The sequence below is a fragment of the Pempheris klunzingeri genome, chromosome 3 (genome assembly GCF_042242105.1).
Source record: "Pempheris klunzingeri isolate RE-2024b chromosome 3, fPemKlu1.hap1, whole genome shotgun sequence".
Taxonomy (NCBI): Eukaryota; Metazoa; Chordata; class Actinopteri; order Acropomatiformes; family Pempheridae; genus Pempheris; species Pempheris klunzingeri.
Window position 1 is genome coordinate 7,212,188 of NC_092014.1, and position 27,911 is coordinate 7,240,098.

Here is a 27,911-nt window from a genome sequence, read left to right on the forward strand (position 1 = left end):
AAGCAGTGACAACAAGGAAATCAAAGAATATCAGCGAACTATTTATCCTTCTCTCTCACCATCAGCAACAGCAGTGTTCCTTCAACCATGTTAAACAAATCACTCTTGAACCAAAAGTAACTCCGCCTCTCATCAAACAGGTCAAACTCCCCTCAAAATGGGTGCAAACAGCAAGACTGCAATAAGACAATATGGCTTTACATAAGTTCTTCTATTTCATCTATTACCTGTCTTTTCCACCCGGTTACATTGGTTTAATCCATACAAAAGCCTAACTGTGAAAATGGCATGTTGTGATTTTGCAGAGATTTGTGTGCAGGACTATTTGTTGTAACTTCCTGGAGTCTTGGCCAGTTGTTTGGAAACCTCATGGTGAAGACAAAACTTCAACGAGCTGACTGCATTCTTCATGTACAGACCTGAGAGCGCCGTCAGTCGTCTCATCTCACTCTGGGCAATGAATCAAATCATTCCTTTCTCAAAATGTTGATGCCTTTTTTTTTTTTTTAGGAACTTGCATAACAAAATCTAGATTTACTGTCACAGGGTCCCTCCTGATACTTTAGCTTGTCTGATCTTCCACTAAATTTACAGCTAATTAAATGACCAAAACCTTAAATTTAAGGGTCAGGGTCAAGTTAGTGTTGTTTAGTTACAGTATGCAGTCCCCACAAAGATAGCGAGACATGATGAGTGTGTGTGAGTGTCTCCTATCAAACTGCACTGAGAGGTTAAACTAGTGCAGCTAATGACAGTGAAGGGTTACTTCATAGGTGTGACACAACTGCATACCCACACACCAGAGAGGAGAGAGAGAGAGAGAGAGGGGAGAGAGAGACAGAGAGAGGAGAGAGAGAGACAGAGAGAGGAGAGAGAGACAGAGAGGGGAGAGAGAGAGAGACAGAGAGGGGAGAGAGAGACAGAGAGAGAGAGAGAGAGACAGAGAGGAGAGAGAGAGAGAGACAGAGAGGGGAGAGAGAGACAGAGAGAGAGAGAGAGAGACAGAGAGGAGAGAGAGAGAGAGACAGAGAGGGGAGAGAGAGAGAGACACAGAGAGGGGAGAGAGAGACAGACAGACAGAGAGAGAGAAAGGAGAGAGAGAGAGAGGAGAGAGACAGACAGACAGAGAGGAGAGAGAGAGAGGAGAGAGAGACACAGACAGAGAGAAGGAGAGAGAGAGACAGACAGACAGAGAGAAGGAGAGAGAGAGACAGACAGAGAGAGAGAGAAAGGAGAGAGAGAGAGAGAGGAGAGAGAGAGACACAGACAGAGAGAAGGAGAGAGAGAGACAGACAGAGAGAGAGAGAAAGGAGAGAGAGAGAGAGAGAGGAGAGAGAGAGACACAGACAGAGAGAAGGAGAGAGAGAGACAGACAGAGAGAGAGAGAAAGGAGAGAGAGAGAGAGAGAGGAGAGAGAGAGACACAGACAGAGAGAAGGAGAGAGAGGCACAGACAGACAGACAGACAGACAGAGAGTTGTAAGCAGCAACACATTGGTGAGAACGGGGGAGCAGGCGCGCGGCCCGGGGACCCGCCGGAAGAAGCGCAGCAGCAGCAGCAGCTTCAGCGCGAGCTGGACGCAGACCGACCAAACACCGGCAGCACGAGCGACACCGAGGCGGCCAGCGGGGCGGAGAGGAGGACGAGGAGGAGGAGGAGGCACATGCACCGCGACTCGTTCTCCCTCCGTTCTGCCTCCGTCGTCTCTCCCTCTCTCTCTCTCTTCGCTCTCCTCCTCACCCCTCGTTCCTCTCGGACCGCCGCTTCCTCGTTAAGATGGCTGACCCCAGCAGCGACGGAGAGGTACCGGAGAGCGCGCGCGGCTTCGCCCGTCAGGGAGCCCTCCGCCAGAAGAATGTGCACGAGGTGAAGAACCACAAGTTCATCGCGCGCTTCTTCAAGCAGCCAACCTTCTGCAGCCACTGCACGGACTTCATCTGGTGAGTGAGTGGGTGGGTGAGTGAGTGTGAGGGGAAAGGACACAGGTGATTCACTTGCTGCTGCTGCTGCTGCGGCTTTGGTCGGCCTCCTTCCTCACTGACGGTGCTCAGACACCGCAGTGTTTCATTCATTGTCATTGTCCAAAAAAAAAAAAGCCCACTGCGATGCGCCATTCCCCCGGTTTTCCACAATGCGACAGCACCGCCAGGCCTGTCGGGGGGCGGCAGGGAGGGAGGCAAAGAGGGGAGGGATGGGGGCGAGTTGTCGGCAGCCGCAGAGCAGTCGCTGCTGCTCGGCGTTTACCGCATCGACCAGACACCCCTCTCTGAAACTGGAGGTCTGGTGAAGGAATGCAGCTGGAGGCAGAGACACAGGGCCCCACTGTTGCTGCTGCAGCTGTGTGTGTTCATCTGTGTGTAGGTGTGTGTGTGTGTGTGTTCATCTGTGTGTAGGTGTGTGTGTGTGTGTGTGTTCATCTGTGTGTAGGTGTGTGTGTGTGTGTCCATGTGTGATTGGATATCTGCATGTGTGTGTTTGTGTGTGTTGCCCACATGCGTCATTGTCTGTGCATCCCTTGTGAATTCCCCAAATTTCACATCCCTGTCTTCTGTCCACAGGGGCTTTGGGAAACAGGGATTCCAGTGCCAAGGTAAGAGCAGTGGCTCATTCACAAATCCCTCTGCTGCATATGGCTGTGGGTGTGCGGACGGATGTTCTCTGTCTGAAGGAGTGTTGCTATGTGTTTGTGTGTGTTTGTTGTAATCAGGGCCGCAGGTCTGCACACTGTCAGAGTGACCTGTTGGCTCTTCCGTTGACGGCGTGTTGGTGTTGGCAGGCAGGTGTCAAACTCGAAGCAGGTGCTTGCCAACAGTGATAAAGGAGAGTGAGAATACTCCGAAGAGACTCAGGCTGAAGAGGCAGTGTGAGATGTAAGAGTAGAAGAGGCGGCGGAGTGGTGAAAGCTGAGATGTCTGGTTTTCGCAGAGGAAGGCAGACCAGGAAGTTAGTTTTCTCAAGCTTTGTCTTCATCTCCCCTGACATCTGATTGGAATTGTAAAGTGGAGGTTTTGTGGGTGGGCGGCTGGTCGTGGTGGGCGTCTAGACACGGACCTCTGCACAGAATGGTTTCGTAAACAGGCCTTTGCAGCAACACAGTGACACCCCTCAATCACATGCATGTTTCAGCACTGCAGCAAACGCTGTGGTTGTGCTCATAGTATCACTTCCCCCTCTTCACTGATCCATCGCAGACAGACACCCACCTAAACCCATCTGGCTCCGGTCATTTCATCGGCCGCATGAGGTTATGCCAGAAAATGACCAGTTTCCTCATTATGCTCTTACTCAAGACCTCACAGACTGGGAGGAGTTTTGCAAAGTTGCGTGCCTTAGAGTGTCATGTTATTAGCAGGGGATAAAAGCTGAAGCCCCCCTCATCTACTGAGGCGACAGGCTCGTCAACAGCTCTGGTGGTGATACAGGAAACGAAAATTAACACTTCATGTGCAGGACTACAGTCAGTCAGTCAGTGTGGTGCATTGCCCTGAGCTGACAGCACACACACACACACACCCCCACGCTTTAGAGAGTGCTGACCAATCAGAGCCTTGCACAGGTAGAGCAGCTGTCAGGTCGAGTTTCGTGGTTAGTTTCCAACAGTTAACTGATAACTCTTAAATTCATTTAACAGATGGACTCAAAGTGGTCCGAGGGTTGTCTGTGATGCCAGTGATCACTGTTCACACTGAAGATAAGACAATCTACTTTGTCAGCACTGTTTCGGGGATTTCCAGGTCAAAAGGTGGCATCCAGGTTAACGCTGGGCTAAATATTTGTAAACTGGACAATAAATGTGATTAGATTTACAATCAGGGCTGATTGCACTGTCAAAAATTCTTGGCTGCATCTGGACACTGGCACAGGGGTCTGCACAGACCCTCCTAGACTTGGGCAGATGATTAATCAAACAGACCATGCAGGAACCATGTATTTTCCCCTGACAGTAATAAGCAACTATTTTGGTATTTGATTAATTTTTCAAGCAGAAAAGAAGATTTGAAAACTTGCTGCTTTTCTTTATCAGTGTAAGTTTTATTATTTGTGGCTTTTGCTGCAGTTGTTGGTCAAAAAAACAAGATATTTGATAAAATCACATTATGATGGCCGTTTTTCACTGTTCTAATGTTTTATAGATAAAACGTTAATTTGAGGAAATAATCAGCAGATAACAAAATAATGAATTAACAAAATAGTTAATTGCACCTTTAAAACTTGGTTAACTTGCTTAGCCAAATAAATTGGACCTCATAAATCTGGCAATAACGTGAGTTTAGATACAATTAACTATAATCATTGCATTTTAATGACTATCTCAGTGTTGTTAGGGCCCTATTTTCACCCAGATGTCTTTGTACTAGTAAATCACCAAAATCAATGCCCATTAGGTTATAACGTAAGAAAACGGTGAAGAGCAGTCTCTCTAAACAGTGATTTATTTTCCCCCTCAATTTGACCCTATTTGGAGATTAGAAAATGGGAAATGTCTAGTAAAAAAATGCTTGTGATGTTGTAAATCAGTGATCAATGGTCACATTGCAGCTACAGCATAAAATATATGTAAAGTATACATGTAATTAAGTCAACTGTATCAAGCAAAAGTGAGATTTTTTTTTTTTTGGTGAGAAAAGGGAAGAAGGGGCATAAACTTAGTCCAGTTTGAGAGAATAGTTGAACATTAGTAAGCAGGATGGTATGATTTTTGTTGTGATCAGTTGAAAAGGTTTCTTGTTGCGTTCAGTGTGGAAAATGAAGCTATAAATAGTGTCAAGTATCTGTTTATGTCTACATATACAGTTGAAAGATTTGACCTAATTTAGTAAGGTTTCTAAAGAAAAATGATGTTCATCTCAAGTTCTCAGTAAGCGCTGAAATTTGGTGATTTACAGGCCTTAAGACATTGAGGTTAAAACCCGAGGCTAAATTTGGGGGCAAAGTCAGTTTTTGGACAAAGCTTAACACATAAGGAGCTTACATTGTCATGTGCGCAGTTGAGATCTGGTATTGCACCATTAAATGTACATAACTGGGCTGCATGTTGAGCTAAAAGAGGAAAAACAGGACTGTCCAACGTGCCATCTCAAAGATGCAACCTTTGATGATGGAAAATGAGGCACATTGTGTGGCTATTATCCTGTTTATTGGAAACCATGCAGTACAGTAAACACAGAACAAGCTGCTGTTTTTCTCTCCTCTGCTATTCGGTGCCCAGTTTGCTTGAAACTGTCACACAGCAGTGTCTTCTAATCCCACGTGGGACCGGCCAAATGTTTGGCATGACACAGATATAGAATTAACAGACTCTGAACTGTTGTCTCGACAGCATTTAAACGACTGTATTATATTAAAGTGTAGTTATGACCTGCTTCACATTAAAGCTGAGAGCTGATGGTTGGTTGACAGAAAATTACTCGTTTGAGTCATTCTTCAAACAAAAATGCCAAAAAATGTGCTTTTTCCTGCTCTGCCAATGTGAGGATTGTCTCTTTTTTTTAAATATCATATCATTGTAACATTAAAACAAACGCTGTTAAAACAGAATTTAAATGACAGACGTTGACCTGCAAAGCACCAAATAAGATCACACTGGTACAACAGGGAGAAAACAATGAAAAACAGCTTGAGTCCTGTTTTTATTGGATATTCTTTCCTTTGCTTTTACCTAATTTGAGAGCCGGGTAGGACAGGATTTGGTCGGCAAAACAATCTCACCTCGAAGTCTATTAATAGCTGTTCTAGAGCTTTCGTTTCACAACTGCTGCTTACAAGGTCAAGAATATACTTTGTTTGAAGGTGCTGTCGCAGGTGTGGATTTAGTGACTTAAATCTGGAGGGATTTTGATTGAAAGTCTGCTTTTCAGGCGTCATGTAGACAGCATTACATAACTACAACTTAAAATATAGTCAAGACTGAGTTATTTAAATGCTGTTGAAACAGCCAAATTTAGCCTGGTTTTTAACCCAGATGAATTTTAGCCAACATTTGGACCACTAAACACAGTGGAAAAACAAGTTCAGTCCTATTCATTTGAAATGTACATGCTAAAATATGTGGTTAGTGGATTTTCTTTTCCTTTATTTTACCTTACACCAGAGATAAATTGGAGATTTGTGCCTAAGAAACAGTGAGCATTGTGTGAGCAGTGGTGTCTCAAGGAGAACTAGAGGAATAAGGAGGGTGTCGATGCAGTTCAGTGTGAATGGGAGTTGCTCAAACACATGTAAAAGTCATCAACAGTCTCTTCTTGGTCAGAAGGAATGTCAGACATCTGGTGTAGACTTGTTCTGACGTGTAGGGCAGATAGTGTGTTTCTGTTTCGTAAGCGCGTGTGTGTGTGACAAAGGTGTCCTCTGTGTATTGTAGGAGTGTTGGGATACCTGTTCTGCAGGTAAAGAATTATCTTCTCTCTTTCTTGACTACAGATTTTCTTTTATGAGAGTTCATTTGTATGTGTGTGTGTGTACACCTGCGTGTGCTGACAGCAAAAAGAGGAAGTTTCCCACATGTCATTTCCTGCTTAAGAAAGATCCAGATTTCTGATCAGAGTTTGGACCGAGTGTTATATAAGTTCTATAAGATAATTTGAGGGAAAATTTCACAAGAGTTTGTGATTTTAAAAAGTAGTTTTTCCAAAACTAATTTTAACTGCAGCAAATGGTTATGAAATGATTCTCTTTAGAATAAAAGAGATGCTGAGAAGAAGCATTTAATCAAGAAAGTTTTCACAGTTGAGATTTTAACTTGGCAAAGCACACGAGTTGCCAATAACATTCATTCATTTTCCCAGTTAACCATGACAGTGTGACAACGAGCCAGAACGAACAACACCAGGATATTGAAACTGAAACAGCCTAATGGAAATCAGTTAATTTTATTATTTTCACCCGTAGTTTCCAAATGTTGAAAATGTCTTTTGCCTCAAAGTGTTATCTTTGCATCAGGACAGAAATCACCAAGTTGTCTGATATTTTTGAAAAACAAGAGCCCAGAACATAAAACTCAGCTCTGGCTACTTTTTCAGACTAAGAGGCCACAGCCACAACAGCAGCTCTTTGAGCTAAATGCTAACAGCAGCATGTTTTTCCTTTAAAGAAGACAGAGGTCTGAGCTTTGGAGGAGACTGAGGTTTCTTCCTGTTCAAATGTAGTTTTTCCTCACCATTGTCGCCTTATGTTTGCTCATGTGGGGATTCTTGAATCCTTCATCTTGAATTCTTGAATCGCTGGGTCTCTCTTAATTAAAGAGTTTGGTCTAGACCTGCTCTTTTATGAAGAGTGCTTTGAGATAACATTTGCTATGGCACTATATAGATAAGGATTGATTGATTTGATTAAGAAACAGTATTGCTCTTCTTGTTCATTTGGTCAAGTTAAAGACTGAAGAATCCCAAAACAAACATTTCATCGCAAGATACAAGAACCCAACCCACAGATAATCAGTTGATTGAAAACTGTGTGTGACGTGACTTCACTGTAGCGGTGCGCTTGATTTAAGCACCTTAATAGTTGCATGCCAACACGACACTGCTAACATGCTAATAATAACCCTTTATAGGACACTCATTGAAATACTTAGAAATTCAAAATTTCAACCCTAGACCATTACTGGTGGTCATTACAAGACTTTTTTACTTTTGTGAGTTTTTAAAAAAAAAAATTAATGTTATGGTGAAAATAAAGGTCAGTGAAGTTACCATATACGGTCCCTTGCCCAATAAAGGGTTAAGCAGGTATAATGTTTAAGCAGGTACAGTCTTATTTTAGTGTTTTAGAACACAACATGCAACTGCGACTGATAGGAATGTCATTCGTTTTGCAGGTATTTCACCATAAACCGAAGTGTTGGTCAAATTAAGATTTTGACCTTTGGTGAATCAGGGAATCGCCAAAGTCCAAAGATTCATCCCCTTGAGACCATAAGTGTCTGAACCAAATGTCATAGTAATCTATCCAGTAGTTGTTGAGGTGTGTCTGTCTGCACTAAAGTGATCCAAGTCCCTGCATTGTTCATTTGATCCGTGATGAGAAGACGTTTCAAAGGACAATCAAGAGGTTTTCTAACTTGACTGAACTGAAGGTTTTATCACACAGTATGTTCTCATTGGTTGCAGGTGTGTCACTCCTGACTGATGTTTGCTCTAATAACTCCACCAAATGTTAACCAGAGTGAAACATTTTATTTGCTGTCTTGCTGTGGAGTCCTATGATTTTCACTGATCTTTCCACTTCACGCACCGCTGGCCCCGACTCACTGGCAACAGACATAATCTGCTGTTCACAAGTGAAACAAGAATGATTAAATGAGCAAATCTTGAGCATCTGCACGAGTCAGTCCTGCCTCTGTGCCCACACTACAACTGTTACAACCTCAATAAGAAAAGATTCAAATAAAGGCAGAGCGCCAACATTAATCTTAAAAAAAAAAAAAAAATACTGCTTGTTTCTCGTGCTTTAAGTTTTCATTGTTATTGATTGGATCAAGGCTGTGGTTGACTTTTAATCCTGATTATTGACTGATCAGCGGTTGAAGCAGTATCTCTGGTATTGATTGGATGACAGACAAGCCAGTTTAAGATACTTATCACCTGATACACTGGTGACACTGTGGTTGAGGGCGAGAAAACAAACACGTATTTGAGAGTGTCCACAGTGCAGTGCCTGCGATCGTCAGTGAGCTCCTTCACAATGAATCTTAACGTCGACAGATTTTTCCAAACGGCAGATGTCAGGGTGGCTGACTGGATGTTATTATGTGTGGAAAACTATGCAGAATATTGTGGGATGAGAATGAAGATGAAATGAACAAATCACAGCAGATGGATGTTAGGCATGAACCAGTTTTTGGGCTTCAGTTTCATTTTAAGCATATACAGTACTCTGTATTAGGGATACATGGATTATTGGTTTTCTGATAGGTAGGGCTGCAACTAATGCCAGTTCATGTAGATTAATTTCTTTTCTCCTTAATGTGCTTCATTTGTCTGACCTACAGTCAAAAAATCCAAAGGTACTTGATTTACTAAGACACAGTAAAGCAGAGAGAGCTCGATCCAGCTATTTTTACCTGAGCTCACCTAAAATGAGTGATCACTCATCAACAGTGTCATTCATGTCAATTCCCTAATTGACTAATGAACTGACAAGTTGTTTCAGCTCTACCAACACAACGGGCAAACACTGATTCATCAGCACCAGTAATTAACCTGCTGATAAGCTCCACTATGAACTCAGCTGACCCAGATCACACAGAGTCCTGTATACTCTGTTATTTTGATAAAGGCTTCATTTCATATTACAGTGTGCTTACAACTGGGGACAAATATAATGACTTTTTAGCTGATTATGATTTGGGTATGACGACTGATTGGACCAAGTTTGACTGAGTGTGTTTGTGTCTGGGTCGGCTGGTGATGATTTACATAGTGTGTGATTGTAGATATTTTAATATAAAGTCTACAGATCCAGTCATTAGACATACTGGCATATCTGTACTACAGGCTACATCGTCTGTGTTGCCCACAAATCCCCATCCAGGATCTCACCCAGACTTTGTGCTTTTTTCCCTTCTTTTTCGGCCTTTTCAGTGCAAATTGCCCCTCACATAAATGATGCAAATTGTTGGTTGCTGTCCCTGTTTGTTTAGGCACAAACACATGTATCTTGTTCTTAGTCGATTTGCTGGGTTGTCAACCTCCAGCAGAACTCCAGTGGTTACTGACTAGTTGTTCAGTGTCCTCTCTAATGTATTTATCCAGTTGTAGGATTTATGCTCCTTTCTGACTGTCATAGACTAAAAGATATATATAACAATATCATATGATGAGCACGGATCCATCGGCCAGTTATGTAAGGACTAATCATGGTTCAGACTCTCTACTCTTATTGTCATTCAATTCAGTTCAATTCAATTGTGCAGCACCATCTCATAAAAAGCAGTTAAAAGTGCTTCACATAAAAACAAAGGTGCTTAAAGATGGAAACATCCATGTAGACACACAAAACATACCCACATACATACAGTACCAATACTGTGGGTTCATATAAGTAAATGCTTGACTGAAAAAGAAGTCTTTTTGGTTTGGTTTGGTTTTAAAAGAGCACAATGCTGGAACAAGTCTAGGATCAGCAGGCGCACTGTTCCATGCCTTAGGTGCATAAATGCTGAATGCCATCTCACCAGACTTTGAGGATGCCCCAGGCTCATGGACGAGATTTCTGCCCTGTGACCAACAAGATCTGCAGAGATGGTGAACTGACAGCATGTCTGAAATATACTGTGGAGCCAGATTAGCCAGCTCCCCAACACGCTCCCGCAATTCTTTGTTCTTTGAACATATTCTACAGCGTTTCATATTATTGACTGGACTGTTTCAGAGAGCTTCATCCAATATTAATCTATTAAATCAATTAAATGACTTAATCAATTAAATCAATCCTGCAGCTGTCTTGAAGTACCAAGCGAGCTAAAAAGCATTTACAGAATGATGTTAGCTGGGATTAGATTAGCCACCTATGAAGAAAAGGAGCCGATGTATTGAATTAATTCAATTAATCTGAATGTTTGTTTTTGCAGAATGTTTAAAATATCTAAATTCTGAAAGTCAAGTTATTACAACACCGACAAAAAAGGTTGCTGTTAGATCAGATAGTAATGTGGATTATGACTTGCTTCATTAGCTGTCCTGAGGGTTCTGTAATCTGTGAGTTGCACTATATTCGTACCTACCGCAGTTTACAGGACTGTTGGTGGCTGTGGTGATCTTGTAGTGCATTTAGTGGTCGCATCTACAAGACTGATCTGAGCTCTGCGTTTGTGTTTGTTGACGAAGTGTTATGACTAGCATCTTTACTTTTGCCAACAAACTTCTGCCATAACCATGAGCTCTGACGTTTAGGATTGTTTTCATTGGCCAACTCCATGACCGTTAATCTCATCACACAGCACTCCAGCGAACCGTTGACTACCTGCTCAGCACCATATAGCAAACAATGTTAGCAACCAGCAGGTGAACACAGTGGAGCATTTGGCAGCTAATGAGCCAGATGCTTCCCTGAGCAGTTGATAGAGACCAAAACTGAGCTAAAAGAGAGAGAACATTGGACCTACATTCATCAGGTGCACAAAAACTTGACTCCAAATGAATCATAATGTTGCTCTGTAACTGCTGGATGTGTAAATAAGCATCTGTTTGATAATAAGTCCATCATATCAACTGTAAATGTGGTGATATGTTGTCTTTTAGTGTTAATGTTTGGTTTTATTTAGATGTAACTGATGAAGACTTTGCAGCCATTTTCCCAACAGTCTGTCTCTTTTCACTAAGTGGCAGATATAGTCGCTGTTAGATATTCACCATATCTCTGACTGTTACGACTGAAGGTTTATTCTGAATCAATTGTTTGTGATTCGTTGCGGCCTACATAAACATGTTCTGTTCACTAGCAGGGTCTAATATGTGTGGTTCAGTTTATTCAGGCACGTTGAGTCCTGAATGATGATTACAAGTGCCTCCGTCTGTGGTTTGTGCACTGGTAATCATCCAAGATGGAGGAACTTCCTGATGCTCCCGTTGATGCGAATCTGTCGGCCCGCAGTCATTCTGGCAATTCATCGCCAGGATCTTTTTTGGATCCGCTCTGATTTGCTGTTGTCGCCGTCAGTCGGACAAAATGGGGCGGTGTGTGTCGACTCTACTGTAGGGCTCAGCCTGGTTGCTAGGCAACAGAGCAAAGACCTCCTCGGCAGGTCAGTAGGCCTGTCTTTCAGTAGCGTGTACGTGCACGTGTGTGTGTGTGTAGATGCACAGGTGTGTGTGTGTGTGTGTGTGTGAGGGACGGAGCAGATTTATGAACAAAAAGCTAGTGTGACTGCATCCTTCACTGTGTTTTCTGTTGCTCCAGTTCTCCATTTCTGTCTTTCTGACACACTGCAAACACAATTCTCCACCCCCTCACATTGCCTCAAACCCAGCTGTGCCCCCATCCCTTCCTGCCCACACACACACACACACACACACACACAGTCAATCTCTTCTTCTCCATTTGACTATTTCTTCTTCACTCTTTCTTTCCCTCTCTCGTTGTCTTCTTCTCTTCCTCTCTGCGTTTCCCTTTTTCAGTCACTGTCCTCACAGTTGGGCTGGTCTTTTGGCATTGTACAGTTCAACCACACTATACCCTGTGTGGCATATTCAAACAAAGTGATTTTGAGTTAAAACTGCACTAATCTAAGTTTATTAGAGGTTCACTGATGTGAATCACCTTCTCTCCTGCACAAATAAACACAAATACACATAAACAAACATAAGCACTCTGTTGCTTAACTGCTAGAAACCCGTGGAAAGTGCAGCCAGTTGCCACAGTGCCTCATGAAAATGTAAAGAGAATGTGAATAATTAAATTTAAACCAGAGCGTAATGTCACCCAGTGTGTGTGTTGTGTGTCTGCATGTGTGTGTTTGCTCTTCTGATTTTAAGTGGCTGTTGTTGCAACATGTGTGGTAATATTCTCATAATCACGATGCTCAGTATGGTAGAAATGTGAAACCATCGGAAAAAGTTGAAGTTGTTTAAAACAGGACAGCACTTTTTTATGATTTTTATGTAAGAAGACAGCAGTGATATGAGGCTAAACCACAAGGTCAGGATATTGTAGGGAAGTGATCTGCCCCATATATCGAAATGGAGTTCTGGTGTTGGTCATGTTCATGTCTTCGTCTGTAGGAAGTGACTGTTCAAAATTTAAAGGGATAGTTTGTACTTTATCTCCATGTGACCCAGAGCTCATGGATGCGTTTCTTGTGAGATGCAGTTCAAAAGCATACAGACTGATGATATGATCTCAGTTTAGCCGGATTAGCAGTAACCGCTCTGCTCAGTTTTGGAAACAGTTTTGTCATATTTATGACAAAACTTATGACATCATTAGGGGAGCCAAATCTAAACGGAGTGTTTTCATTCACATTTAGAGACGGGGTGATCTGATCAGGACAGAGGACGATCTTTTGTCATAGTTTTATTTCATAGTTTCTATTCAAGCTGCTTTACTGGCATTGGCATTGCTGACATCACTAAAGCATGTTACACAAACTATACATCATAGTAAACATACAGAAGGGCATGTGGAACAAGAGGGGCAATGGAAGTTAGGTAAGACATAAACATACTACAAATCAATTATTAATTAAAAAACATTAATTATTAGCCATGTGGGACACAGGGCTCACAGAGCTGTGGAGCTCATGGCGGGCTGCTACATATCTCACTGCCAGTCCATAGCAGCCCTCTCTCTTTCCCGGTAGGACCGAAAGTCTCTCCAAGTCACTTACATAAACAAATTTTTATTATTTTTGCAAAATATTGGCTTCTAAGACTCTACTGTCCCTGGTCACAGAAACAAAACAAGCTTTCCTCTATGGGCAGCCGGCCTACCTCCACTGCCAGGTCCTGCTCATTCAGTCTGTATTTATTTAAGGTTCACCACTGTTTTGTATAAAACACTGTTGTCAGGTAGGCTGCCATGATGTGCTGTCTGTGTAGGGCTATATATGTTTCCATTTTGTTAACTCTGGCCACTAATCCCTGTGTTTTCCTTTGGTCCATAATTTGGTTGGGTCTAATGTTCTAAGTGCTGGAGTCCTGAAGTTTATTTTTATTATTTTTTATTTATTATTTTATTCACTCTTTCTTGTCTATTGTTGCTGCTGTAACATGTAAATTTCCCTATGGGGGATCAATAAAAGAAGTCTAAGTCTAAGTTGAGGTGGTTGTGGTGTAACGACCTGAGTGGTTGACAGCTCGCCCTGCCTTAGGACACGTAGACAGAGAGAACTTCTTTGTGGCTTCAACTCTTGGCAGCACAGAGTCACTTGTTTTAATATGATTGCAGAAATTATGGGCTTGTTTTTGAACATTGGCCTGATTCAGCTCTGCATGAAGAGTTAGGAGCTCTTCTCTGCACCTGGAGGACACTTTTGCGAGAACTCAATGGGATGTTTGTACCATTTTGTCCAGTCTTGTTGAGTTTGTGTATCCCACACCTTGCTGCTGTTTGTTGTTGATTTGTATATTTTGAGCCAGATTCTACTTGGTAGTTGAGTGTTTGTTTATCCCTTGATACAGAAAGCCCCCTTTGCTTTGTGTTTTAGTTCTTTCACAGCCAAACAAACATTTCCTGTGTTTTTACTTCTAAATATGTATAATGATTTGTTAGTTCAACGAGGTTGTTTTCAGTTTTGAAACTGATATTGTTTCTCTGTGGTCTGTGCCTTTTCTGAAAAATTAGCACTTTGGTTTTGGGTGGATTGACTGTCAGGCCGCAGGTTTGACAGTATTCTGGTAAGTGCAACCAGTCTTTAGTGAGTGAGAGCAGGGTACATCATCAGCATAAAAGAGACACTTTTTATATTTTTACCAATTAACTAATACTCTATGTAATTTGCTCATAAAGTTGCTACATTTTGTTCATTTTTTCTCGTGGGAAAACACTTGAGAACCACACACAACTGTACGTGAATATCTCATTTGAAATTTCACCATTTACTTGATAACAGACTTCCAGCTTATCAGAGGTATCTTTGAAATGCGTTAGTGAAACTAGACTTTTGACTTTTTGTCACACATGTATTGTGAAAGGGCTTAGTAGGTAAAACTTTGCACCCTGCCCGAAGTCTTATCTCACAATTTACTGGACAACAATACAAGTAACAAGCCTGAAGCCTCAGGTGTGAAATGATTAAACTCATGGCTCCCTGACCAGTGATTTGAACCATCAACTTCAATAACGCAGCCCTAGACATTGGTCTTTTTATAAACATGTAAATAACATGTTCTTCAGTTAGACCAGCTGTCTACCTTCAGAGGATTATTAAGAGTTTTAATATATTTCCCTACTTTTGGCAGACTTAGTCACAGATTGAGAACACTAGACTTTGTCCCATGGACTCTCCAAAAGCCTTTGTGTGTGTCTCTCTCTCTCAACCATCAGAGAGTGAGCATCCATCCAAACATCAGCATTTTGTGTGTTTAGTTTCCTTCATAAAAGGATTTCTATAAAGGGGATCAGGATCGCTATGCTGCACTATGCTGCGAGTATGCAGGGTATTTATCTCAGGTAGTCACTACGCTAAATGATTTTAGTGCAACTCCCAGCAGTCAAATCACAGAGTGTCGAGCCTTCTGCTTCCTGTTGCAGCTTTAACGTTATGGGGCGTGATTATGAGATATCCCACCATGCCGTGGTTAAACACAAGATCATCTACACTGAAGTAATAAAACTAAACATAGTCAACAGCAAGAATGAGAACGAATGGGAACTGCTGAAATATGATTAGCCCATTGTGCGAAGACTAATGCCACATAATTGATATATCCATCTTTGTTGGTACTGTGTCACCTTATTTGGCATTGCAAGGAAGCCAGAGTTGCCACTTTTTTTCCTCTCCCTCCACAGTGTGCTGTTTTGTGGTCCATAAGCGCTGTCATGAATTTGTCACCTTTTCCTGTCCGGGGGCCGACAAGGGACCTGCTTCTGATGTAAGTAAAGAAGATGTACAGTTTTTTGTCTTTCTTATGAATCCACAGTGAAGCAGATTTGTGTTCAAGTTAAACGTTTATTATGCACCTGGTTAGTGATTGTTTTGCTGTTGAATGGTGTTTATTAATAACAAGGTCAGCACTGGCATTTGGTGTTTGTGTGTGTGTGTACTTGTAGTTCCTGTGTTTGCTGCAACAAACACACACATACAGGCACATACACAGATGTAACCTCTTGTCCTCTCTCCTGCTGAGCTGTCAGCCCCAAATCACACTGAGGCATGTCAGTAAAGAGAGAATGTGCTGCCTGGCTGCCTCAGGTTAGTGAGCCAATATCTCTCATGCGCTTACACACACACACACAATTTATGAGTCAGCATAGATTTTGAAGTCATATGACAGAGGTTTATTAATTTCTAACTCCTCAGTGTTTCTTTGTTTTTGTTATATCACCAAAACGTGTAGCTGTTTTCTATTTTTGAACATCCTCCAAATCAGTCCTCTATTCTCTCTGGCTCATTAAGAAATGGGTTTCCTACTTTGGCATGGAAGAACTTGATTGGCCCGCACAGAGCCCTGACCTCAACCCCATCCAACACCTTTGGGATGAATTTAAGCCAGACTTCATCACTCAACATCAGTGGCCGACCTTACTGATGAACTTCTAGCTGAGTGAGAGCAAATCCCTGCAGCCAGATTGAAGGTGTTGATGTTAAATGGTTTCATTATGGTTATAGTACCACTATGATTCACATGGTTTAATAGTAAGATATTCATCAATCACATGTGGCTGAAATGCCCTGCCGTCCATATACTTTTGGTCATATAACTATGTAAATAGTTATACTATAACTATATGCATGGTTAGATACTACTAGAGGTAAGTGAGAATCTTTTTTTGTAATTTTGGTGAACTGACCCTTTAACTACCACCTAATAAGGAAACTGAGAACTCTTGAACTTGTAGTTTTTAATCTTTTAATGGAGTCTAAGATACACAGATGCAGGAACTCTACTGAGACGACCTGGATTACTTAAATATTGAAGTGAAGTGTCTTCTTTTCCTCTGTGTTTGTGCCTCTGCAGGATCCTCGTAGTAAACACAAGTTTAAAGTCCATACTTACTCCAGCCCGACGTTCTGTGACCACTGCGGCTCCCTCCTCTACGGGCTGATACACCAGGGCATGAAATGCGACCGTATGTACACAAATATCTGTATGTGTGTGTGAGATCAAAGTTTGTGCTTTAGAGGCCATAAGCAGAACACGCCATTTTACCCATTGTTTGTTTGTCCCCTTTCCGGTTTTGTCTTTTAAAAGTCTGGTTTCTATAGTCAGCCATATTAACTCATGTCAGAAATCTTGGTCCTGGTTGTTTCACATACATTTCTTAATGTATGATTTCTCAAAATATGAATCAAAACACAAGCACCCAATTATGTAATATTCAATGTATTATATTTTATATTTATATTTTATTATATACATATATTTTACGGATGATATCATTTTCAAAAATTAGCTTGGCACTCAATAATAACTCTATGTCATGGAAACTGGACTATTATTGTTTTATAGTTTAACTAACACAATTAGTCTCCACTGTGCACAAGTTTTGATTTGATGTCATATTGTCATAAAAGCAGAGAACAGACTGCTGTCATTTTCTTCCAGCTCTGTCAGTCCTTCACGCTGTATGTTATATTATAAAACGGATCAGGCATTTGCTAAAATGAAGGTACAAGGTGATCACAAGGAGCAGATGTCAATCGAAATAAGACGAAATAGCTTTTGCGGAGCTTTATAGCGAATTTCAGCTTCAGTGTGTGGCCCGCAGCTTTACCTTTTTTGGTTCACTCTCATAGCATCATTTTCAGTGAAAAGCTTTAAAAACCTGCTCAGCACCAAATAGTCTGTGATTAGCTGGTGGCTAAAGCTCAGATGTTTCCCTCAGCAGATGGTGGAGACCAAAAACAGAGCAAAGAGAGAATGAATATTGTACTGAAATGGCCAAACAATCAGTTAAAGGTTTAGCTGTATGAATTTCAAACTACTCACTTTTTAGTCATTTACATTGAACTCTTTCAGATATTTAAAGTGTTTTTTAAGTGTTTTATAGCATTCATAATCAACATATTTCTTGTGGTATGTATGTTATGTATCATAATTCATCTAAAACCTTTAAAAGAAAAACCTATTCTCTGAATTTAGATTGCATGATCATTTACAATAACTGCCATACTCATGAGTCATCATGACAGTTAAAACCGATATTATCAGTTTAATGACCGGCAGTGGGACAGATGTCATCAGCTTCTCATAACAGTGAATGAATGGTATTTACATTCCTGCTGCTGTGTCATATTTATTGCTGACCATTGGCCTTTCGTTGACAACAAAGACATACAGGAAGTGGGCTACATCTCTCCAATGCTGTCTCCAGCCGCCAACAGCGTAATTTAGTGGGTTGACAGTTCCTCATTGTACCTGTGTGCAGTACACAGTGTTTGATGGACTTTGACTTGGCCTTTGTGAGTTTTTATACGCATATATTTAGTCACCAAATTTAAACAAACAGGAAAAGAAAAGGGGGGGAGATGTCGGAGTAGCATATTTAACGCAATTCACAATTATATTATAAGGTTATATATTAGTCCACTGAAACAAACATATGGCAGGAAGCTCTGTGTTTAAAGTTTTACTAAATAGTGGAAATGCGGATATGTTCCTGAAATCATCTTGCTATGGCTAAAATATTAATCTTTAAAACTTTATTAAAAAGGATATGAGGACATCTCTCAGACCATTCTTCAGCTGCTCTGTAAGACATTTGCATCGCTGGTTTTGAACAAGGATGGTTTCAAATTAAATTGGTGCCAAATCACAAGATCATAATCAATGTGGAAAAATAAGACAGAGATACATGTCTGGTTGGCGTTGTCCTGCAGGGACCTTAAACAGGGTGGCAAGCCTCTTTATATACAAGGAGTGGATGTAGATATTTCAGATTTGCTTCCACGAAGAGATGAGACATGTTCTGTCACATTAAACATTTTCTGGGTCATCCCTCTTAAAAGTGTTTCAAGTGTAAACGTTTTAATGGACAGTGAAGTTACAAAAGTGAATGATGCCTTTAGTCATGATGGAGATATAAAGTCAAGTTCATCAAAAGACTCTATTAAATGACAGATTGTACAAACAGCACAAGATTACCTTCTCTCTCCACCTTCTTACCACCGTGAGTGAGTGGAGTAAACTGTGGAGCTTTGTATGTCAGAGCAGTCTGACATCTAGTGGACAGACTAAGAAATTACATAAAATAGATTTTTTCCCAGTAAGAATTGTACTCTTATTACACTGTTATCTGTTTTTATGTTTGCCTGCGAAGTTGTACTCAATGCGAGCTAATCTAAGATAGTAAAAATAGTATCCCATCAGTAGTTTGTAAAATGACTGTGCTGTAGATCTTTTCTTTTTAACTGTAAGCCCACTCTTACTGTCTTAATTAATGTAGTGTTTTAGTTAACACGTATAAGTAAGCGTATGTACTTACCACAATGAATGTCCTTTATGAACAAAGGCATGGAGCATGTGCCTGTTAGGGCCTCTGCACACTACAAGATTTTTGCAACAGTATACCTGCCCGACACACATTTGTTAGATCTGAGACAAAATGCCTCAGGGTCGGCACTAAATCTGTGTTTTTGTCCATCACAAAAAATGTCCTCTAGTTTGAGCAGGTCAGGGCAGTCCTAGATGCTGTGTCACTTTTCCGACATGATCCACATTGGTTTAATTATAGTCATAAACTGCAGTTGTAGATGCACATAAAATGCACTTGTAGTTGGGCCACCTTGGAGACGAGTCTAATATGGGAGGAGAGTAACATCCAGAGGGCATGGGGAAACTGGAGCGCATCAATTAAAATAATGATATCTTTACTAGTCATGTTGCTCTGAAGGGACTTTTTATAGGCTGGGAAAACCCTTACGCTAATGATATCATCAGGGGTTAAAGAAATCCTGCCTGTAGAGGTTGAAAGACCTCAAAATCTCAGCCTTTGCTGCTTCATATTTGACCAGTTAACCACTCAACCAGTCAATCTGTCTCTTAAGTGCAAAACTAAGTTGCTGAAGAGCCTTTAATCTGCTAATAGAGTACTGAAAGTTTTGTGAAAATTGTGTGTTTATTTATTTGTTTATTTAAGGTGCAATGCACATTCATTGGCATCATGTAACAACATGTAAATGTTCCAGGTGTAGCCATACAAGCTAATTCTCATCTGCAGTTCTGGCAGGATGATGGTATAAATAAAAATGAAAACCTACAAGCAAGAGCAGATAAGCACACAGACATAAACAGAGCCAGAAGGTAATGAATTGAGAATTTAAGGGCTGAGGATGTAATGCAGTGCACAGATTAGTGATTTTAGGTTGTATAAATAAAATGAACATGTGCATTTTGTTCAGATTGTATGATGAACATCCACAAGCGGTGTGTGGCCAATGTCCCGAGCCTGTGTGGGACAGATCACACCGAGAGGAGAGGACGCATCCAAATCTCTGCCCAGATCACCGAGGACACTCTCACCGTCACCAGTGAGTGCACTCTCCTTCTGTCTGTCTCTTCATTCTCACTTTTTTTTCTCTCTGACTCTCACTCACACACACACACACACACACACACAGAGAGAGAGAGAGCACCTCTCAGAGCTCTCTATCAGCCTAAGATTAAAACTGGAAAGTCCATTAGTCGATCAATGATCCAACGATTGACCCACATCGCCACTGGGACATGCGTCCACGTGCCTGCTCTCTCTCTCTCAGACAGCTGTAGATTGATTATAGAACAGAAACTAAACTGTTGTTAAGTGTTGTCAAATGTAGCCAGAGAGTTATTTAGGGCAGGCCAGAACGGGACTCATCCCAACACTTACACTTACTGCTGTCCTCTGGAAAGGACAAATTCCAGACTAAACAGTCTAAAAGTGTGTTTTATCTTGGGATGCTTTCTTCCCCCTCTGACACTTTCGTAACCATGTCTTCAACCTCTCGCAGTCAAAGAGGCTAAGAACCTGGTGCCCATGGACCCCAACGGCCTGTCAGACCCCTACGTCAAACTCAAGCTGATCCCGGATCCCAAGAGTGAGAGCAAGCAGAAGACCAAGACCATCAAATGTTGCCTCAACCCCACCTGGAATGAGTCCTTCACTTTGTGAGACATCTCTCATTCTCTGCCATTATTTTGGACGAGTTTTAAGGCTTCACACATTTGATCAATAAACCTATTTTTGGCATTGTTGGAATAAACCTTGTTTGGTTTCCAGTCTCTCTCTTGGCCCCCTTTTCAGTCACAAAAGCACAAAGCTAACTGGAGCTCATGCAAGTGACCCTGTCCCCATTCTTTTTCTTGTTTTTGCTTGTAGCTATTCACGGTTACAGTGACTGCTAGGAAAGGCACGACAAGCATGAAAAAAACAGTTTAAATAGAGATGAGGAATGTGGCTATGAAATCAAATTTTGAACCTAATTTTCATTTTTACCTATTTTAAGGAAATCCTTCATCTGGTCTCTCACCTGACTGTTGTCCCCCTTTTCTCTCATTTCTTAGCAACTTAAAAGAAAGTGACAAAGACCGTCGTCTGTCAGTGGAGGTCTGGGACTGGGATTTGACCAGCAGGAATGACTTCATGGGATCTCTATCCTTTGGGATCTCAGAGCTACAGAAACAAGGGATAGATGGATGGTATGACGTCAAGATGAGGAAATTTAGAGATGGTGGATAAGAAGGAAAAAAGTGTTGACAGAACTGACAAAGGCCGAGGGAACAGGGGTGTGGAAATTAAGGGCTTTATTGTCATAGTCTGGTGATAATCCTGGATTTGATCTGACATTGTTCTTTCTATTTTGGAGTTTAGGTTTAAGATGCTGTCCCAGGAGGAGGGAGAATACTTTAATGTTCCTGTTCAGCCAGATGGAGAGGACGGTAATGAGGAGCTGCGACAAAAGTTTGAGGTGCGACGCACAGAAACAGAGACACAAAATGAGACACAACGGGAGGCTTATTTATTCTCCCCTCATAATCTTGTTCATTTCCTGTAATCCCTTCTCTCTCCAGAGGGCGAGGGTGGGTCCAGGGAAGCCCACAGACTCCTCTTCCTCCTCCTCGGTGTGCAAGTATGACAGCAACGGTAATCAGGACCGTGTCAAGCTCTCCGACTTCAACTTCATCATGGTTTTGGGCAAGGGCAGCTTTGGCAAGGTGATGCACATTTGCAGACACGTGTTTTTCATCTGCTGGAAAACAACATAAAGTCTGAAGCTCCATTTTATTTCCTTTTTTGTTGACTCCCTTCAGGTGATGCTGGCTGAGAGGAAGGGCACCGATGAGTTGTACGCCATCAAAATCCTGAAGAAGGACGTGGTGATCCAGGACGATGATGTGGAGTGCACCATGGTGGAGAAGAGAGTCCTCGCTCTGTCTGGGAAACCGCCGTTCCTCACTCAACTGCACTCCTGTTTCCAAACCATGGTAGCGCATTTAGATGAGCACACGCAGAAACATGGCAGCACCTGTCACAGTGTTGACAACTGACCGATTCGTTCTCCTCACCTCTTCATTGTCGTCTAGGACCGATTGTATTTTGTCATGGAGTATATAAATGGAGGAGACCTTATGTACCAGATCCAACAGGTCGGCAAGTTCAAGGAGCCTCATGCTGTGTGAGTACACACACAAACACACACACACACACACAAGCACACAGAAGAGGTGAATAATGGACATTTTATGCGATGGTAAAAATGCAAGATAGTGTTTTGCAGTATGACAGTATTTCTAAGTTTGTTGTGTTCCTTTTTTTGTCTTCTTACTGGAAATGTATAATTTATTCATAAGATGACTACAACAATGCTATTTTTTAGTATTTGTTCTGCTGAAATAGGTTATAATAACATCTTAAATGAACTAAAAACAGAAGAATCTGCAATTTTGACATCATAAATACGGGCACACCATACTGTGTATCCAGGTCTATACTATACAATACAAATATGGAAAACAATATGGTTTGAGCCTGGTGTCTGTCTGTACTTTAGGTTTTATGCTGCAGAGATTGCCATCGGACTCTTCTTCCTTCACTCAAAAGGCATTGTGTATCGGTGAGTTAGCTTGTGATCAGCTCGAGTCTGAATGTGTAATTTACAATCATTGCAGATTGCAGTTGTGAATAATACCTGCGTGTGTGTGTGTGTGTGTTTTCAGTGATCTGAAGCTGGACAACGTGATGCTGGACGCTGAAGGCCATATAAAGATAGCCGACTTTGGCATGTGCAAAGAGAACATGTACGATGGAATTACCACAAAGACTTTTTGTGGAACACCAGACTACATTGCTCCAGAGGTGGGTCTATGTGTTTTGAGGCAGTTGATTGGTGTTTTCTTTTAACTTCTGAAAAAGACTCAAGACTCTTGTGTTGTGTCTTGTAGATCATAGCCTATCAGCCTTATGGGAAGTCTGTGGACTGGTGGGCCTTTGGAGTACTGCTCTATGAAATGCTTGCCGGACAGGTTTGTATGCACTCACTGTAAATACTTTTTTAAATTGAGAACAAACAGTTGTGACAGGAGCTAAAAATGATGAAGTATATTTGTCCCCATCCAGCCACCTTTTGATGGGGAGGATGAAGATGAGCTGTTCCAGTCCATCATGGAGCATCATGTCTCTTACCCTAAATCCATGTCCAAAGAAGCTGTTGCTATCTGCAAGGGGGTGAGCGCACATGTACAGATCCATCTTGCTACTTTAACAACTGTAGCTACACTTTCTTAGCACCGTTTTCATGTTGGGTTTAAAATCCACAATAAAACAACCATCATTTAAAGAATGCACCGTCTTTATGGTGGCATGTTCTGATTGTTTTGGGATGTTGTACATTTACAGTCAGAATATTGGGTTGTCCTTGTGGTTCAGGGATAAATGATGCTGATCATGTAATCGAGAAGTCCCCCCGGTGATTCAGGTTACAGTTCATCCCGCGATATCCAATAAGAGCAGCAAATGCCCCAAAATAATACAGGGCATACTTTAACTCAACAACTGAACAAGCAAGCCATCCATGGTGATGGATGTTTGGGCTGGATAGAATGATCAAATTTACCTCAAATATACTTTAGTGCAGATGTTTTCTTCCTTCTGTTGGCTGACAGCAGTATGACATGTTATCATAAGTGTCCTCCACTGTTTTAGCATTGCTGTAACATTGCTCAATTCAATAAATTTGGTTACTATCCAGCTGTAACTGGATGTAATTTAGCTGCTCCACAGCCATCATTGTGACGTCATGTGGAGGAACAAAGTGATGATCCCTAATATGTAGGGACTGCTTTAATAAAGGGCCATAGTTTACACACACACACAAATGTCCAAACTCTGACATGTCTGTGTGTGATTTCTAGCTGATGACCAAGCACCCAGGTAAGCGTCTGGGCTGTGGTCCAGAGGGGGAGAGAGACATCAAAGAGCACGCCTTCTTCCGCTATATAGACTGGGAAAAACTGGAGAATAAAGAGGTCCAGCCACCTTTCAAACCTAAAGCTGTGAGTATATTACTCAACCACACTCTTCAGCTGTTGAATATCACTTGAACTTCATTGATTTTCTTAGAAACTAGTCACAATAAGGAAGGAGATAACAGCCTTAGTCAAGGTAAGTTACAGGAATGATTAGATCGCCCATCCCTCTAACCCAACCATCGCCTGCCATTGCTGACTACTCTGACAAATGCAGAGCTGAGATTTGTGAGTGTAGTCACCAATGATGAAGCTGAGATGTCACTGGCTCACATACGGACCAATGGAAATCCACAGTTTCGGCTGTGAGTGATTTGATTGGTTGACGCCATGTTTTAGTTGTATTTCTCTTTTTTCTCTTTGTTGTCCTTTTTTTCCTCTCATCCCTCATCAAACTCACTTCATCACCCCATCTCTCTCTCCATCTCTCCTCTCCTCTCCTCTCCTCTCCACGGCAGTGTGGGCGTGATGCAGAGAACTTTGATCGCTTTTTCACGCGCCACCTCCCAAAGCTGACCCCCCCTGATCAGGAGCTTATAGCCAACCTGGACCAGGAAGAGTTCCAAGGCTTCTCATTTGTTAACCCTGAGTACCCTCACACAACTCACTGACCATGCCACATATCACCGGGCCGCACTAGTAACCCCCCACACCTCAGAAACATACACTGAAAGTAAAAAAGAAAATAATAAGAAATAATCAGAATAATATCACCATGATGTCATATCCAGGCTGCATTCGGCAAGGTGAAACATTAAAGGAATAGTTCAACATTTTGGGAAATGTGCTTATTTGCTTTGTTTCTGAGTGTTGGGTGAGAAGACGCATGTCAGTCTCATGTCTGTGCATAAAACTGGAGTCAACAGGTGATTAGCCTAGCTTAGCATAAAGACTGGGTGCAGGGGAAACGGCTAGCCTGGCTCTCTTCACAAAGTAAAAAAAAAAAAAAAAAATGAAAAGGGTTTAAAGGGAGGTGCTGCAATTATGGTGTGTTGAATTGAATCGTTGAAATGCTGGAGATATAAATTATTAAAGAGTTAAACTTGAGGCATTCCTGAGGACTGGTATGACTTGCAACACGAGGGTCACATGACAGACTCATCAATAAGCTACTTTCTGTTATTGCTGCTAGCTTGTCTGCTGGAGCGGTGAGCAGCCTAACAGTGATGAAGTGCATAACACAACCTTAAAAAGTAAAACTCCACAGCAAAGGGTAAAACGTGGTAATGCTTGTTAGTAAACCTGCCTTGTTTATTTAGTAGCCTACCTTATCACTGTGATTTGAAGGTAATAAAGGACTGGCTAAATTAAAATGGTGAGTCAACATTCTACCTAATACACATCAGCATGTTACCATTGTCATTTTGGGGGTTTTAGCATGCTCAGGTTAGAATTTAGCTCCAGTGCCTACATGCAGCCTCACAGAGCTGCTAGCATAGCTGTAGATACATTAGTCTTGTAGTAGCCATTAGCAGTCAGCCAGCAGTAAGCGTGCTACCCTCCTCTCATGACTCTGACCTTGCAGGTCGTTTGGATTGCTCGAGACTCTTCCCTTTAAAAAGCACACATTATTGTTTTCACTGTCCTCTTTGTATGTGGTTCAAACGAATAAGATAAAACATCGTTATCAGTAAACTTAAACTAGAAGTTTCCCCTAGCTTCCAGTCATGTAATGCTAAGCTAAGCTGACTCCTGAATGCACAGACAAGAGTGGTATCAATCGGAAAAAAAAAGCTGAATAAGACTTTTTCCCAAAATGCCAAACTACTTCTTTTAATAATGTTCAGATGGAAATGCAGACAGGTGCTCAAATGCTAACAATCAGGAGAAATAATCAAATGTTAACGTGTCAAGTTGCCAGTCGGAGACAAGGCTCATTTCCAGCGGTGACACTCTTTTCAGTTTACTTTGGTTTATTGGCATGTCGTGTTTCACTGCTGCTCCCATGTCAGCTCCACTGGCTGTATTTCTATCTTAAGTGTAGAAATGTTGCTCCTGAATGCTGCCCGGCTGCTCACACCAGCAGGTTCACGTTGTGCACCGACCTCAGGGCCGACCTGAACCTGCTCTGTCTCAGTGTCGCCCTCCCTGTAATTTCATATTGACTATGACGACCTAATCAGTAATATTGATGAGTGTACTATGATCACATATTGGTAATATTCATACAGTGTAAGTGAAAACTGACCAATTGCTTTGCTATGATTGTTTGAGTACTAATCCGTTTCTTAATGTTGACTTTACTTTTGTCTATAGGACCAAATACTTCTACACTTTCTGTTCGGTCAGTGTTGTGGTGAGCTTATCTGAAACATTTTGCAGATTCAATTTTTAATCAGTCAGAGGATAGAAGTCTTAATACATGCAGTCTGTAAGAGTGTAAGTCTGCGTCAAGTTGGTGATTTTTTGACTGAAAGCTCATTACTTTTCTCCTGATTCATTACTGAAAACATTCACCACATTAATTACACTGTGTTTTTAATGACAGAGGGCATATCTCTTAGTTTGTAACCAACCATTTTTGGATGATTTTGCATATGATGAAGCCCTGGCTCGTCTTGTGAAGCTGGTAGTTTGTTAGCTTAGAAAAACAGGATGTCCAAAAGTGCCAAAATAGGAGTTAGAATCATGAGGATGTGGAAAAATAATGTCCTCAACAACTGTGATGAAGGGCAGCCATCTTGTGCCATTTTACAATACATGTATTAATATTAGAATATGCATTATAGCTTATCTGTTCTCCAACAATACAATAACCTTGGAAAGTCATTTTCATGTGTAAAATGAATTGTCTGAGAAGATGTGTGTCATTGTGAGGCAGGTTGTATTATCCTTTTGTAACTGTGTAACGACGCAGGGTAGTAACAAAGTGTCAAATCTTGTTCTTTGAGCTCGTATCAAAAAGGGAAGCGGCTGCATGGTGAAATCACAGCTTTGTTTCTGTTACACAAAGATGCTCGCTGATAAAGACGATGATTCTGCCAGGTGAGAAAAAGCAGGTGTTTATTATGATGATGGTGACGAATCAATGGTGGCATATTGAGAGATATGACAGAAAAAAATTATATATATATATATATATATATACATACTGAGTTCTATGTCAGAGAGATATTTGGTTCTGGGTGAGAGATGCTTCTGTGGATCGTGTAATCGTCCTGTATGACTGGAAACTGATAATATACTCACTGGTGCCTACCAGACTCCCTCTGCTGTGTCTGCCTTGTTACTGCCACTACACCTGAAATGGTAACACTTACAGCAATAGTTCGACATTTTAGGATATGCTTATTTGGTATCTGATGAGAAGATCAGTTCCCCTATCATATTAGAAGTTAAATTTGCATAAAAAGCCTAGCATAAAAACTTGAAACTGGGGAAAAGGGCTAGCCTTCTCTGGCACATCTACAGCTCCCAGTACACTTTTTTTTGTTTCATTTGTACAAAAACCAAAGCGCAAAAAGGCAAATTTATTGTTCTACAGCAGTTTATATGTGCTGGGTTATTTCTTAGCCTGACTGGCCTCTTTTAGCTGTAATGCTAAGCTAAGCTGCCCATCTCCTGGGTGTAGCTTAATATATTATAGATATTAAAATGTAATGGGCAAACTTGTGAGTGGTGTCCTCTCATGTAACTCTTGGTGAGAATGCGAGTATTTTCCAGAATGTATAAGCAGCTGCATATAAACACTTAATAAGTAGTTAATAACACACTAGTGTCGCTGTTAGCAGATATTAGGATATTTTTAAGTGTTTATTAATGCATTTGTCAACATTTTTAACTTCTTTGAAGCAACCTTAGTTCAGGTGA

General features: G+C 41.4%; 1 protein-coding gene across 2 annotated transcripts; it reads left to right on the forward strand.

Annotated features, from left to right (window-relative positions):
- The first annotated feature begins 1,390 nt into the window (after positions 1-1,390).
- Positions 1,391-27,311, forward strand: LOC139199378 (protein kinase C beta type). 2 transcript variants are annotated; one of them, XM_070828440.1, is made up of 17 exons: positions 1,391-1,940; positions 2,559-2,590; positions 15,448-15,530; positions 16,617-16,728; positions 20,000-20,128; positions 20,588-20,744; positions 21,141-21,275; positions 21,448-21,544; positions 21,648-21,791; positions 21,888-22,061; positions 22,161-22,252; positions 22,628-22,690; positions 22,794-22,932; positions 23,019-23,099; positions 23,194-23,301; positions 23,988-24,128; positions 24,560-27,311. In XM_070828440.1, exons 1-17 carry the CDS (start codon positions 1,777-1,779, stop codon positions 24,710-24,712), a joined length of 2,004 nt encoding a protein of 667 aa, XP_070684541.1. In that variant the 5' UTR covers positions 1,391-1,776; the 3' UTR covers positions 24,713-27,311. The 2 variants fall into 2 exon arrangements, with proteins under 2 accessions (XP_070684541.1, XP_070684542.1); XM_070828441.1 differs by lacking the exons at positions 1,391-1,940; positions 2,559-2,590; positions 15,448-15,530 and adding an exon at positions 15,754-15,850.
- The last annotated feature ends 600 nt before the right edge of the window (positions 27,312-27,911 follow it).